This window comes from Notothenia coriiceps, unplaced genomic scaffold (assembly GCF_000735185.1).
Source record: "Notothenia coriiceps isolate Sejong01 unplaced genomic scaffold, NC01 NC01_scaffold00022019, whole genome shotgun sequence".
Classification (NCBI taxonomy): Eukaryota; Metazoa; Chordata; class Actinopteri; order Perciformes; family Nototheniidae; genus Notothenia; species Notothenia coriiceps.
The window spans coordinates 353,053-368,026 of NW_011354720.1; the positions used below are offsets into that span (position 1 = coordinate 353,053).

Sequence of the window (14,974 nt, forward strand, 5' to 3'; positions counted from 1 at the left end):
CCCTCTTATCTCCCTCATGTCTCAGATTATGTTCGGTAGAAGAAGAAAAAAAAACACCCAACAACATATGAACAATTTTTCATTAATGAGCTCTAAAGCCTTACATCCCCTAATGTGGAGCCTTAACAAAATTTAATTACTCAGCACAACACAAATATTACATAGTAATTAAGCACACTTAACAGCGGGCTGATAACAGCTACACCATGCCGTTTGTCAAAGCTTTGAGTCCAATCTGGATTTCACTAAAGTTAAAAAATCCAGTTTGTCATGCTGCTGCAACACTGAAAAATGAGAACAAATATTCTTTATTTGGGGGAAATTGTTTTTCTATGGCAGTCAGGAGTAAGACTGCTTATCAGCCCAGTCCTAGAGGGCTGCTTTCTATCTGTTTCAGACTTGATTTTCTCAGACTTTTTTTTTTTGATTTTTTTTTTGGGATCCCATGACTTGCTGCTGTTTTTATGTGCTGCAAGGCAGGCAACAAAGCACATCTGGCTGCTTTAATGATATGATTTCCCATCATACTAAGCCACCTCCATTATGACCTCCCACAGAGACATGCTGGCTGCACTTAAGCATTAGGTGTAGGTGCGTGTGTGTCAGTCTGACTGTCTGTGTTTACGGTTGACGTGTGTATACATTACGCATGTGTGTGTGTGCAGCGAGGGCAACACACTGCTGGTGATGGTAGCAGCGTGCCCTGAGGGCAGCTTTCTGTTCAGAATCCCCCGGAAAGAATCAGAAAGAAAGACAGAGAAAGAGACAAGGAGGGGTGTTGTTGCTATGGTGTGAAATATATCCTTATCTATGTGAAGACAAAAACACATGTGGCTTGCTAATACCTTCCATTTGATTATATTACTTATTCACTGATGATCAATACTAAATAAAACCTTTCATGCTGGTCTTGAAGCTGTAAAACGTTTGTGCAAAAGGATTGCAATTGCAGGGATAATAGCTAATGCATGTAGCTAAGAAACCAACACACACACACGGGGGCACTTGTGGTGACTCGAGGAATTAGAAGAGCGAGCTGAGCATGTTTGACCTTTGACTGCCTGAAATCCCTGATGTAAATTTAACTAATAGTTTGGGAGGGTGGTGCAGGAGCAAAAGTGGCTATCGACGAGGTCGATCGATGCCACCTGCTAACGACACCACCGCTCCAATTAGCGTAACCTCTAACCGAGTCCAACACACACATGCGAGCTAAAGGGGAATGCACAGGAAACATACAGCATAACTGAAGGGGTAAAACAGGTAGTGTGGATCAATATGTGTTCCTGCATCGTCTGTATTCTCTCACTTTGATCGGGAATAGTGGGCAGATATGACAGTCAGGAGTGAGAAATATGTGGAGCTACTGGTGGAGGTGGTTTTCGTGCTTCCGTAGGGGAACGGGGGGGGGGGTTTGTCTGAAGGCCCTGCTAAAGAGGATGACTAACATGGCGTGGTTAGCGTTATACTCGTTCAAGTTATTCATTCCAGGAAAACTAACACCGGTCAGTGCTAAGCTACAAACACACACAAGCTCTCTACGCCTCTGTCTCACCCCCCCTCTTCTCTAACTCTAACACACACACACACACACACCGACTTCTAACATAAAGTTCTTATTTCTCAGGAGCTGCAGAGCCTTTAAGCTATCGGAAGTAATAAACTGCTCCTGAGAAATAAGAACTTTATGTTAGAAGTCGGTGTGTGTGTGTGTGTGTGTTAGAGTTAGAGNCAACCCCCCCTCCCCAATCACCCAGGGATGTGCTTACTGTCTCCGGCCCTGAATTACTCAATCAGGAGGACACATTTACGGATGACACCTTTATTACAATTAATCAGGGGAACTTGATTAAGAAAGTTATTCCTCCCCTTCATTGAGACTTACACAAGTGGCTCTGCTTGCATATTGTAATTTATGTCCCACTGAGCTCTCGCGCCGCTGATAGACAGAGAAGCCGACAGATTGCCAGCCATACTGAGACACATGTGGACGTGTTTGTGCGTGCGAAAACAACACACACATCCAGAACACACACGGCCACAAACAAACACATTCCCCTATCATTCTGTCATGCACGTCTCAGGTTTTGCAAATAGTTTAATAAATGACTTTAATTGGCTGTAGAGATGTGCTGGCTAAAGGAGGTTTGAATATTCCATTTCCCTTTCTTCTTGTCTTCTTTCTTTCACTCTTTAACACACACACACACACACACACACACACACACACACACACACACACACACACACACACACACACACACACACACACACACACACACACACACACACACACACACACACAGGCTGTTGAATGAAGCCATCTCTTTACCTTTACTCACAGTTCCTGGGTCTGCTGTGGCTAATTAGTCAAGTGGGGTTTTAGGTTTGGTAATTAGGCGGAAGGTAGGAGTGACGGGGGCTCGGGGAGTTAGGGAGTTGAAGGGGGTCTGACTGACTTTGCACAGAGAGAAACTGGACTGTCTGGATCCTGGCAGCACCAAGCAGCCAGCCAGTGTCCCTCAGGCGCCTGGAGGTAGACTACCATCGCACAATGAGAGGGTGATGTCTCTGTTATGTGCCACATGTTCCGGTGAAGGGAAACTGTGGGAAAAAGAGGGTTCAGTGCGAAAAAATGAAGAAAGACACCTTTGAGAATTTCACTACAATGAATTTGCAATAAAAAAAACAGCTCTGAAAATGGATTGGAAGCTACAAAAAGTTGTAGGATGTGTAGCCTATGCTGAGCAGCGTCCAATCTGGCAATGATTCAATCAAGATCCACAATCATCAATGCTTAGTGTAGACATATAATCATCTTCAGGACTCATGTTGATATTCCCGTGGCACATCTGTGTCACCATTAGACTTATCATATTGTTTCATAACGTTTGAAGGGCCTTGAATTTAATCAAAATCATATCGTGGCAGACTTTGTGTTATCAGAAATGATCGTATTGTTGTCCAAAGAATTGATGCAATATTTTATTGTGCTGAAAGGAACCCAAACCCTCACTGAGTCATTTATACAGGAATACCCATGTTTAGTCTCCTTTAGCCTAAACTACTGGTGTACTGGGAATACCAGTGCAAGTAGTACCAAAGTAGCAAAACCCCTGAGTGTGCTGAAATTTACTTTTTTTATTTGAGCTAGGGTGTGATTTTATTCTTATTAATTAGTCTTTACATTTTCATCAGGTACATCTTTGGCATTTCTTCTTTCAAAAGTGACATTATTTGACATTACCGTACACCTGCTGATATCAGCACCTCTTAGAAAACCAACACTACAATTACATGTACAATAAAAAAGCTATTCACAAAGCAATAAAGGCATACACACAAATGAAAATAAATTAAGAAAAATGGTGGATGTATTGGTTGATACTTGGTATAATCCATACTCCTACATTTGCGTTAAAAAGGGCACATTTGGTTTACCCTCCATTACTTCCATGTGCAGAAATATTTAAATTAAACTGCTGTGTGAATGACCCTTTCTGAGGGGAAGTACTGCAGTAACCCTTGACTAAAATAAAACAGGCACTTAGCATAATTCCTCAAATGTTTCCAAAGTTTTACCATCACACAAAAAGAAGTCTGTGAGCGCTTCTCTATCTTTACTGTGTTGTTTATGCTCTGCAGTTCCAGGTTGCTTCAATACGTCTCCAGTTAGCAGCCTCCGCCTGCAACACAATCCAATTAAATAAAGAGTGTTGTCTCTCCAGGTTCCTGTGTTCTCTAATTGGGGCTGTGACTGCTCACTAATCAGCGGAGGTACAGGTAGGCCCTGGAGGACGCCCAGACGAGGCCTCTACTGTTAATTGAAGAGATGCTAAACCTGGCCTCCTTCTCGCCGTGCAAACATGGATGCACACGGCGCTCCAGCAACTTCATCTAAACACACATGTGCATCGTCACCTCTCTCACCTTGCGTGTACCAGCTTGCTTTCGCATCATAACGCCTGACCAAACAGCGGTGCTGCAGAGGTGACAGCAATAATTTAACAATTAGTTGCTGTTGATATGGACCTAATGCATTTCACAGTGTTAGTTTAATCTCTTCTTTATGTAATACTATTAATTTAATTCAGGCTAAAGGTGTGTGGGTGTGTGCATGATGTAGCCTTCAGTAAAGACAAAGAAAGCCTAATTTAAATAAAGACGTGACCTCTTGGAGAATTCAAAACCCCAGTGTATCAGGGCCTAAGGGAAAAATTGGAGGAGGACATTTTTGTATTCTAGACTAAAGTCGAAATGTTGAGAATCAGGTTGAAATTTCAGTATATGCACTAAAGCCAGCAGTTTGCTTCATTTTCAAATGTTCAAACATCATCTCACTTTTTCGAGTTTATTCTTGACATTTTGAATTTATTTATAAAATACAAAAAAATATATAAAATCAAAAGAATGTTCACTCTAGTTTTTTTCTTCTAATGCCCGCCACATAAACGGAAACTTCAACTGTAATCTGAAAATGCAAAAAAAACAAAAAACGTCCAGGTTTATTATTGTCTATTGTTTATTCTCTGAATTTGGTTCCAATGTCTAGAATTGCAAAGAAATTACAAATATTCTTCGCCCTCCCTTTTTTGTTCTCCTCTGCCCTTTCCTAATAATCCTCCATAGTGTAATGATAGAGAATAACAGTATTAGATCACATAAAACATACTTTCTAACAAGACATTTAGTGAACATAAGCAGGCTTGAAAGATTTGAAAGGAAAAGGAAATCAAATATAATAATAGGAGAGAAAGATAATGTCCATAGGTTCTTTCTCACAATAATTATTTTTCTTGTATGTGTTAAAGTCATAACTTCAAAAGTGTTACTTAAATATTTATTTTACATCTACACTTAATAAAAAATAAAACATTGTATTTCAAAGTCAGCAAAACATCGGGACTCACGTAAATCTAAAAGTGACTGGTGTCTGTTTCAAAGACTATCCGTGTTTTTCTGGATTCCTACACTACGAATGTAAATCTGCCTTGGCCTGGTGTGTTTCTGATTTCCTGCTCCGTCCCGTGAAGGAGCAGCTTTGCATGCTGGGGTCACACCTGTAACGCATTTCACACTGAGTTATATTTTGAGTGGCCACCTGGATGAGGAAATAACATGTTCACAGTGCATGGACACTACAGCCCTCCCTGCCAGGTAGGAACAGGTGTTTGTTTTACACCACACTCTGCACATAAACACAGCACGGCCTGCTTTAACATGTACTATTCTTGCTTTTTGAGGAACCTTGGACACCTATTGTACTCTTAAAGTTGCAAAACACTTATCTAAGTGTTATCTTTTCACAATGAGTGAAAGTCTTTGAGTTCATGTAGGAATGATCTGCCATGTGACTAAACTTACTAACATCTGTTGTGTTGCTTTGTTTCTTGTTTCGAAAACAAAATGAAATACAAAAAATGGAAAACTATGTCAAAGGGCATTCCACAATACATTCACTACATGTTTTTTTTTACTCGCAGTGGGAAAAGTAATGGCATTTTCAAGTCCAACTCCTGGTTTATCTGGACTAATTTTTTTTGTATTATGTGCAGCTTCGGGGCATGTGAATCAAAAGATTGATTGTGCGAATGCCGTTTCTGTCAGCCACAAACAGGCGATGAAATACCAAGCACACCTGGATCAGCACTCACTTTTGACAAGCGCATACCATTGTAAGCCCCTATTAGAAAAACAATGAAGTCTATCATAAAACATTTATGGTAGATAAAGTGCCTGAGAGTGCGAAAAAGAGAGCACATTATGGCAGCTGGTCTAAATTAATTTCAAAGGTGGACTTGTACCAGAAGGTGGGCTCACAAGATTGAGAAACGCTTTAAAAAAATTAGAGGCTACAGTTTCAGATTTTTTATTAGGATAATTGTACAATATGATCATCAGTTATTAGTTAATATTTTGTTTAATACTGTAATCAGGTTCAAATATTGCAAAAAAATCTTTCAAAACAATGATAGCAGAAAATAAAGTTGCTATTTTTTTTGTGAAAGCATTTTGTAGATTTACAGTGTCAATCATGTAACAGAAATAAAGACAATATTCTCTTTTCAACACAATTAAAGCCCTAAATGTTCCCGCCAAACAATAATTTGTTTCAAGAATGATTCTTTAGTGCATAAATGATTAGTTTTAATCACAGCTTGCTATTGCTAACAGGGGGTGGTGCCACTTCCACCACGACCTTGCCCAAGTTTTTCCCCGCATACATGTAGTCCACGGCTCGGAACACAGACTCCAACCCGACGAACCTCCCTTCTTCCGACATATCCCCACAATCCACCTCACACACTAGCTTCCCCTTGGCAATCATCTTCATCATGCTACCCAGAGCCTCTTTGTAGTCGCTGAGGAAGTGGGGCAGGAAGAAACCCCGAATGCTGGCCGACTTCTGGAGCAGCTTGACCGGAAGCGTTCCCCCTTTGAAGTGTGGAATCCCTGATGCCGTCTGGTACCCCGAGATGAAGCCAATCACTATGAGCCGGCCCTTGGTGGTCAAACTGTTCACTGCCAGGTCTAAGACGCTTCCTCCAACGGACTCGTACACCACGTCTACGCCTTGTGGGTACTCTTTCCTCAGCGTCTTCGCCAGGTCTTCTTGGGTGTAGTTGATCGGACGGTCGCAGCCGATGGACTTCAGGAAGCCGGCTTTCTCGTTGGTTGAACACGTCCCGATCACATGGCAACCGGCCTGTTTGGCAAACTGCACGGCAAACTGCCCAGTTCCTCCTGCAGCCGCCGTGACTAGAACCGTCTCACCTTTGGTAAGGTCGCCCAGGCGTTTCAGGGCGATGTAGGCCGTGGCACCGCTGACCAGCAGGGTGAGGAACTCTGGCTTCACCGCAGGGACGGGAACACTCTCCTTGGCTGGCACCACCGTGTACTCTGCAAAGGCACCGCTGCCGAAGTAGGCCACGGTGTCCCCGACGGTGTAACTGGAGCTGGCGCTAAGGCCGAGGCCAACAACCTCACCGATACCCTCGAAACCGGCATCGAAGGGGGGCTTCACCGAGGGGTCGTAACGGCCTGCTGTGTAATTAATATCAGAAGCGTTCACTCCAGCAAAACTGAAAAACAGAGAAAAAAAGCATTATTATGAAATGTGAGAGAAATAAAACAAATACAGTTGTGAACGATATGCATACATTCACAAACAAAAGCTTTCGTTGGTCATTAGTGCATATTCCCAGAATTCTGTCTTAAGGTCAAGATTTCAGCTTCCTTCTCCAGACATGTCTGCACGGGGCACAAACACTCTGGTTTGTTTTGGCAATGATTCCCTTTTCTCTGGAAGAGCACGGTCCTACACTGACAGGGAGAGGCTTGTATCACAAAACACATTGCATGATGTCATGATTCATTGTCTTCAGAGACACCCACAACAAAACTACACTTTTAAAAATCTTAAGATAGTTGCTTCTTGCTTCTCGACACAAAGACGGCCATACTCATCTTACTTATTGGGAACAAATATGTGAGAAAGTAGTAAGGTATAAATAAATCATTTATGTCCTTTAGAGCGAGACGAATGCTGTGCCTCATTACTGTGCGTGTCACACGTGTACTTTGAGCTTTAGATAATGCTTCTGTGGTTTTAAAGACGGGTCACAGTGATATAACAAAACACCTTGATTTGACTAGTTTACATCTATACAATTAGATTCTTCACAGGGAAATATTATGTTAGCATCAAAACGTATACAGAATTTGAAATTGTAAGAGATTAAAACAGCTGATATTTGTGGCGATACAGTCTGTTCACACAAACCTTTAAGTCTAAGAGCAACAACATGGCAAATTATATTATGTAAAGGTAACTTAAACACCCCAAGACTTGTTACAGTAACATTTTAATAACAGTTTAGCTGTTATTGATGCACATTTTGAAAATAAACTAAAGAAAATGTATGATTTCAAGGCCTATAGGTTTTATTCATAGCAAAACCGACAACTAAATTCATGTAAATGTATAATTTTGACTGCAGTCTTATCAAAAATAATTAATATAGAATGTAGAATTTTGGACATATGACAGTCCACTTTGAATAACATTATATAGCACATCATGCAGTTTGATGCTACCTCTGTCTTACACGCAGAGTATGTGTTAGTATACATATCTTTGACTACATACAAGTTTTACTTAAAAAGCATGCACAGAGGTACGGAGAACTCGAAAATAGGGACTTGAGAAATTACAGTATGTTGAAAAGACCTGCTTCAATTATATTATCTGTAACATTTTAAAATCAAGTATATTGTTTTAATTTCGTCCTTGTAAATATATCTGCCTCTTAACTGCAGTCATGATCTTTTTATTTTTCTCACTCTGAAATTTGTCGCTGAACACTTCTCTTTGCAATTTTTAATTAGGATGCACTGATGCTGTGCACTATGGAATAAGTAGTTTTGAATTAGCACTAATCCAATTACAGAACATTTTATTTTCTGTTAATAAAAACCTCTTAACTGATCCCATTTCTGTCTTCACATACAAATACAGAAAACCTAACAGTCAAAGGTCTTCACTAATATCTGTCTTGTGAGTAAATAAGACACTAATGTGCTATGTTTTTTCACCAAATCTGATAGGAATTGTAAATTGTATTGGCAGTAAATACCATAATAAACCCTGAGGTGCATTTATGTAAGGCTTGAATAACATTCCAAATCAGATCAGGCATACATACAGTAGTACATCAAAATTAGGTTGGAATATTACCTCCGGCTGGAATCAGAAATCCTGCTTTTTAAATTAATTTAAGTTTTTTTCCACCTTAAGCGTACTTTAATACTATACCAATTTATACGATGATCATTCAGTGTGTTAGTGTGTCTGAAAGAGGCATTGATCCTGACTCCAGGTGGCTTTACTCTCCCCTAACGGTGAGTACACCGCTGCAGCTGCGAATGAGAGAAATTATGCTGCAATCCCCGCACCATGTAACACTGCATCCCCTTCTCCATCATCTCCATCTCCTGATGCCAGTCTGAGCCCCCCCTCCGTGACTTTCTGTTTGCAGTTTGGTGACGTAGAGAGACAGGAGGACAGAGAGAGAGGGAGAAAGAGAGGGAGAGGGAGGGAGAGATGCCGAGATGGATTGATAGACAAATGCAGAGAGGGCGGAACTTGGAATTACAGTACACTGCTTATTCCTCACGTATTTTGCCATCTTGTGATGATGATGATGCTCGCAGGTGCCGGACATGAGTAAATCAAGGTAAGCTTTATACAACTTCTCAATAAAATCCATGTGATATATCGGCGTCACGTAATGATCCACTAATAGACTCGCTTTGGGTCACTTATTGCTATTCTGAACGCGCAGGGAGAGGGAAAATCTGCCCCCTAAAAAAACAACAACTTACCGATTTCTGACGAGCAACTCCGCGTCCCCGGGTGTCGGGATCGCGACGGTTTGCGTAGAAACGGCCTCTCTAAAATTAGGACTTAGCTTGTTTACGACCAGCTTTTTCATGCTGCTCGGTATGGAGGAGCCTTGAAAATCCATGAAGTGTGCGGAGTAGGACAGATCTATGATGGAGCGCCGCGCCACCGGGTGAACTCCTGAAAGTGCGTCCGTGCCTCTGCGACCCAAGCCGGTTAGCGAAACCGCTCTTCTGCCGTTCCTCACGAGGAGCAGGGTGGACATGGCTCCGAAATGTGACAAAGTTCAACTTGATTTTTCCTTTTTCTTTACGGCAGCAATAAACCCCGCTGCCATTAGCCAGCGCTGTGGGCTGTTCTCCCCGCTCTGTGTTCAGGCCGGGCTGCGCGAAGCGGTGCAAAACGCGGGGTAAAAACTGAAATAAAAGAAGCGATTCTGTGTAGCGTCACGATGCAAAAACAATAATCTCTAAATGGAGTATTTCGGGTTAAATGGTGGCTCTGGTGCAGCCCTGGAAGCAGCAGCAGCACAGCACTGCCACAGACTTGTTGTCAGAGTCCCTCCCCTTCCCGGACACAACACTCACTTCCTAGTAAGGTGAAACAAATCAATCCTCGTAACATATCCTCAAATGTTTTTCCTCCCACGAAACCAATTCTACCGGATATCTTTTTAAAACATTCACAAATCTGCTAAATATAACGTGTTGTGCAATTTTGCTGCGGTTTATTACGCATTTGTATTCTGTTTTTGTTCCCACATGTAGCCTACACCTGTAACCAACGCGTGTGTATTATCAGCTTGTTCCTGAACGTTTCATTTAGATTGCTATCCCCTCGCTGTCAAAGCCATGTAACTATTACTACAACATATTGGACCATTGAACCCTTGTCCCACCCCCTCAGTGGGAGACGGACTCGTGCAGTGTCAGTGCCACGCTGTTGTTACACTAATGTGACATTTAAGTTGTTAACAGTCGCATTACTTGTTGTGGTTTGCGATCACATGTTCAAATAAGTTTCAGTGGATAAGTTTCGAGAGAATCCTTCCCCCTTTTTGTCAGAGCTTTTAGAAGAAAAGGGAAGAGGGAGAGAGGGGGGGGGGAGAAACAAGACAATTAAAAAGATTGACAGGTAGGCTCCTCTGTCAGGGGTGACGCTTGTGGAGAGGGGAGGAGTAAAAATGTAGCAGGAAAAGCCACTCGATGCGTCTGTCTATCAGTTGAGACTGTCTGAGACAGCTTCTGGATCCACCGCGTTTCCATTTTTTCTCTTTTGGAAGACCTCGGATCAGACCCTTGGAGTTTTTTCCTCCCCTCTCTTATTATATGTGTTGCTTTTTTTAAAGAGACACATTGTAGTCCATGTCGACCTGATCTGTTGTTGGCGAAGCTTTGGATGCGTCTTGTTTGTTGCCCCTCTCTCTCAAGTCCTCTCCACCGCATCAGCCCAAAAAAAAAAACCTCTTCCAAGATGCGATGAGATGAACGGTGGGAATTATTTCCACTACTCTTGAAAAAAGACGGTAAGTAAGAGAGAAATCCACATCGTGCCATTTATTTTTGTTTCAATGGGAGAGAAAGGGGGAATGAGGGGAGGGAGGAAAAAGTGTCCGCCGGACTGGGGAGGCTGGATCCGGGCTGAGGTGGCGTGGTGGTGACGGGACTGACATTAACCCATCTAATGCCTGTCTGTCTGTTTTCTCCTCTCCCCCTTTCTGTCTTGCAGGTCTCTGGCTCGATAAGAAGGAAACACAAGGATACTTCACTTATCAGAGCTGTGCGCTGCGCTCACACGGGACTTATTTGTTTTGATACCGCCAGACTTTATTTATTTTTTAGTTGCGTAAAAAGGCGCAGCAAAGTATCGCCCCCCTTCCAAACAGCACTGGAGATTAGTCATTTTTCCAGGGGGGAGTGAGCTGAAATCTTGGTGTTTTAGGGGTCTCACTACTGCTGCTGCTTTTTATTTTTTCTTGCCATGAGAAACATGAAGGAAGATGATCTTTGATGGACATGAAGGTGTCAGGAGCTGGCCGAACCCCTTCGTAATTGTTGTGCTTAAAGTCCGAGACAACACAGCTTTTATTTCCAATAAAGAGCACGCAGTTTGAGAAGAAGAGAACAATCCCGAGATCAAAACCTCTACCCCCGAAAAACGAGATGCTTTTCCAGAACTGACAGACTTGATTTGCTCGTAATTCCTGCATGAGAAGCACCGTGGAAAGTGACGGTCACTATGCCGAGGAGAAAGCAGCAAGATCCGCGGCGAGCAGCAGGTATACCCCGCCTCTCATTTCTTCCCATCACAACTGCTTTTCATTTACAAGTATCAAATGAAACTATCTCCTTCCTATCACATCGGGTAGTTGTGTTGCATGCTGATATGTATTTAACAACTGTTTAAATGTGTTGTGTTATTAACACGTAGCGCGCAACTCGACCCCTGACCCACAGCTGTGTTTAAAATGTGTCTTTACTACGCAAATATCTTCCACTTTGAGATTATTTTGTTATCCTCCTTTGCCGTAAAAGTTCTCTTAAGAATGATGAGATAAACTAAATGGCATGTTATGGGGATAAAAGGGAGCTTTTGAGGTTCAAGAGTGAGTAATGATGAATAATTGACTGGGAAAGAAGGGGGAGAAAATCTGGTGAGAGCCGGTTTTTTTCCTTCCCTTTCTTTCAGTTTTATTAGAGGATTGCCATCCTTGATTTGATGCGTGATTGATCGCCTGTCATGTGGCAGTCTTTGATCTATTCATCCCTGATAAACATCAATAAATCCTACCATGAAGACAGCCATGCCTCTGGTAAGGTTTAGACACTCGTACACACAACCCCTCATGTTGTCTCAAAGCGAAACTAAAACGCGTAAAAAGTTAGAGAATTTTGACGCTAAATCAGCTTGTTTTAATTTGAGGGATGGAACTCTTTCAGCAGATGAAAGGGTGGTGTGTGTGTGTTCAGTAGATCACAGGAAAAATCAACCCAAACATTTGTTTTTCATGTGTTTTTTTCTTCTTCATAGAGATAAACGTTGATCCAATCCAAATTCAGCCCACATTCACTGTAAGAATCGGCCCAGTAATGAAATCAATATCCACTGCTGGAGGGGAGTTTGCAATGTGACCAACTGATAAAACCAGGTCTTGGTAGACGACCGACAAGGTTGACTTCTAGTGGTTTGGATTTGGACTCCCCCCTTTTCCCCCTCTCGTCTCCCCCTGCAGCCTTAAACAAATGTAAATGAGTGACAGGGGTTTCTACCTCTGTGCTAATGAGGCCAAGCCTTTGAAGTTAGGCATTAACAACTGGAGTGAACAAAAGACAGTTACAGAATTTTAAAGAGATTTTGGAATATGAGGTGCAAAGCGGGTCGAACAGGGCCAGCCGTCGAAGACTTTGAACTCAGCAGGTTTTATCATTTTAAACAGTGAGCTGGTGGTGGTGGTGGTGGTGAGGATGATGTGGAGGAGGATGAGACGAGAGTGTAGGATGGAGAGCATTCAACCAGTGCTCACTGTCGACTGCTTTCTTTCTAACTTGCCTTTCTAGCAAACCACCATTCACGTGATTTCAGGCCTCTATTTTCAAAGAAATTCCTCATATTTAGAGATTTTATTTTTCAAAATGTGCATTGTTGTTTTGGCGAATTAGCCCCCAGGAAAAGTCCATTGTTTTAGCCTCTGCACGTAGATGGAGCAATGCAAACATGACATGGCTGTGACCCCTCATTTACTCTCACAAAACACACAGTCTTTTCTCAAACGCACATCATTGATCCATTACACTGTCCACAGAGTGCCATGCACATCATGGGGTGTAATGGTCAATCACAGCTTGGCAGACGGGATGTTTTCCATTCTTCCATGAACATGACAGTCAGTCAGATATAACACCCTGCACTCCCCGATCCCAGTAGCAACAAATAACACACACACACACACACACACACACACACACACACACACACACACACACACACACACACACACACTCACTTGGATGCCTGGTACTGACCTGTGGCTTCCCCTCTGTGCTGCTGCTCTGAGAGGAAATTGCGCATGGTGGCATTGAATGGAAATCAGAGCTCAGTCAATTAAAACAACAATAGCTGACTTGTCTTGACAGGTTTCTTTTTTATTCTCCCCTTGTACCTTTTTTGGGAGAACATAATATGTGTGACTAAAGTTTTATTGTAGTATGTCAAGGCCAAATTCGCAGTAGAACATCAGAAAAGGCAAAAGTCATAATTGCGAATTTATTTGAGTTGTACACATTTAATTTATCTAAATTATAGGAAGCTTATTATGATATCTGTTTCAAGGTCTTGTAGAAACAAATAATCTTCTCCTTAATTTTATTAATGTCATACAAAAATGCACATTTGTTTTTAGGGGAAATCTTACTGTTGGGCAGGAAGTAAGACAGGAACAATAAAAAAGACACAACGGAGTGACGCCGTCTTTCATCCCAGGCAGGCTTAGATAGTCTTAGAGGAGGAAGAAGACGAGTAAGGAGGAGGAAGAGGAGATAAGATAGGCGCTCTTACTTCTGCGGAGTACGATGGTTAATTATAAGAAAGTGTGTGTGTGTGTGTGTGTGTGTGTGTGTGTGTGTGTGTGTGTGTGTGTGTGTGCGTGTGCATGGGTATATGGTGTGTGTAGAGGGGGGGTTGATGGTAAGGTTGCTTCCCGTTGGCTTCATTAGAGAGAGCCCTAATTATCTGTGCAGCTGATGGATTTGTGACAGGCCCTAACGATTAATGCTGACAAATTCAGTAAGGTGTCAAGTCCGCAGCTGCCTTGATGTAATCAAGTTGATATTATACAGTCCCCATAGCCCCTAGTGCAGCACCAACTCAATTTGCCTGTGCAGGTGACAAATGGACTTTGCTACCTGACTAATCACGTCAGGAGACAATGCCAGTTAATGACCTCGGTAAGCCTCGCCACCTCCACCCACATCCCCCCACCGCCACCTCCACCGCTCTTATAACCTTGCATTAGGCGAGCCATACCAGCACCTTTCCCTTTTTTTTATTCCCCTTTGTTTTTATGTCATTCCCTTTTTAATTCCCGAGCTAAATTTCTGTTTTAAAAAAGCGGCGCATTTTCTTAAAGTTTCCCCAGGAGTTTGGAATTGTTGCAAGATTTATGTTTTATATTAATGACACGGCTCAGGCCTGTTTTAGCCATTTGATGTATCAGCACTACGAAGTAATCCCAGGCACCGTATTTCTTAAAAAGAAAACGAATTATTACACTTTTGCAATGTGTTGCAGCCCTGCTAGTAAATCAGCAGCACATCATAACAGGGTCTCCTCGTACTTTTTTGGCTGAGGATCGTCCTCCCAACTCGGGACTGTAGCCGCCTCGCTGAAGGCCTGCAGTTTATTTCCAAGCTGGAGAATCACCGTGCCCGGGGATTAATGATTTTGCATGCCCGGGGTGGCTAAGATTACACAGCGACCTTTGTGCTCTTACTTGACGATTCTGTTATGTGATATTCTCCTCTCGAAATAATCAGCATGCTGAGATTTATGTGCCCCCCCCACCCCTTACCCCCA

General features: G+C 42.4%; 1 protein-coding gene across 1 annotated transcript; it reads right to left on the reverse strand.

The window, feature by feature from the left end:
* Window positions 1–5,853: 5,853 nt before the first annotated feature.
* On the reverse strand, window positions 5,854–9,973 carry LOC104953619 (zinc-binding alcohol dehydrogenase domain-containing protein 2). Its single transcript, XM_010780581.1, has 2 exons — window positions 9,385–9,973; window positions 5,854–7,082 (listed from the first exon to the last, which is right to left on the reverse strand). Exons 1-2 carry the CDS (start codon window positions 9,666–9,668, stop codon window positions 6,152–6,154), a joined length of 1,215 nt encoding a protein of 404 aa, XP_010778883.1. The 5' UTR covers window positions 9,669–9,973; the 3' UTR covers window positions 5,854–6,151.
* Between the last annotated feature and the right edge of the window lie 5,001 nt (window positions 9,974–14,974).

Excerpts from the sequence above, each read along its gene's own strand:
- LOC104953619 (XM_010780581.1), bottom strand. The coding sequence starts at position 9,668 with ATGTCCACCCTGCTCCTCGTGAGGAACGGCAGAAGAGCGGTTTCGCTA. Across the intron at positions 7,083-9,384 it reads GAGTTGCTCGTCAGAAATCG|TTTTGCTGGAGTGAACGCTT; the intron begins GTAAGTTGTTGT and ends TCTGTTTTTCAG.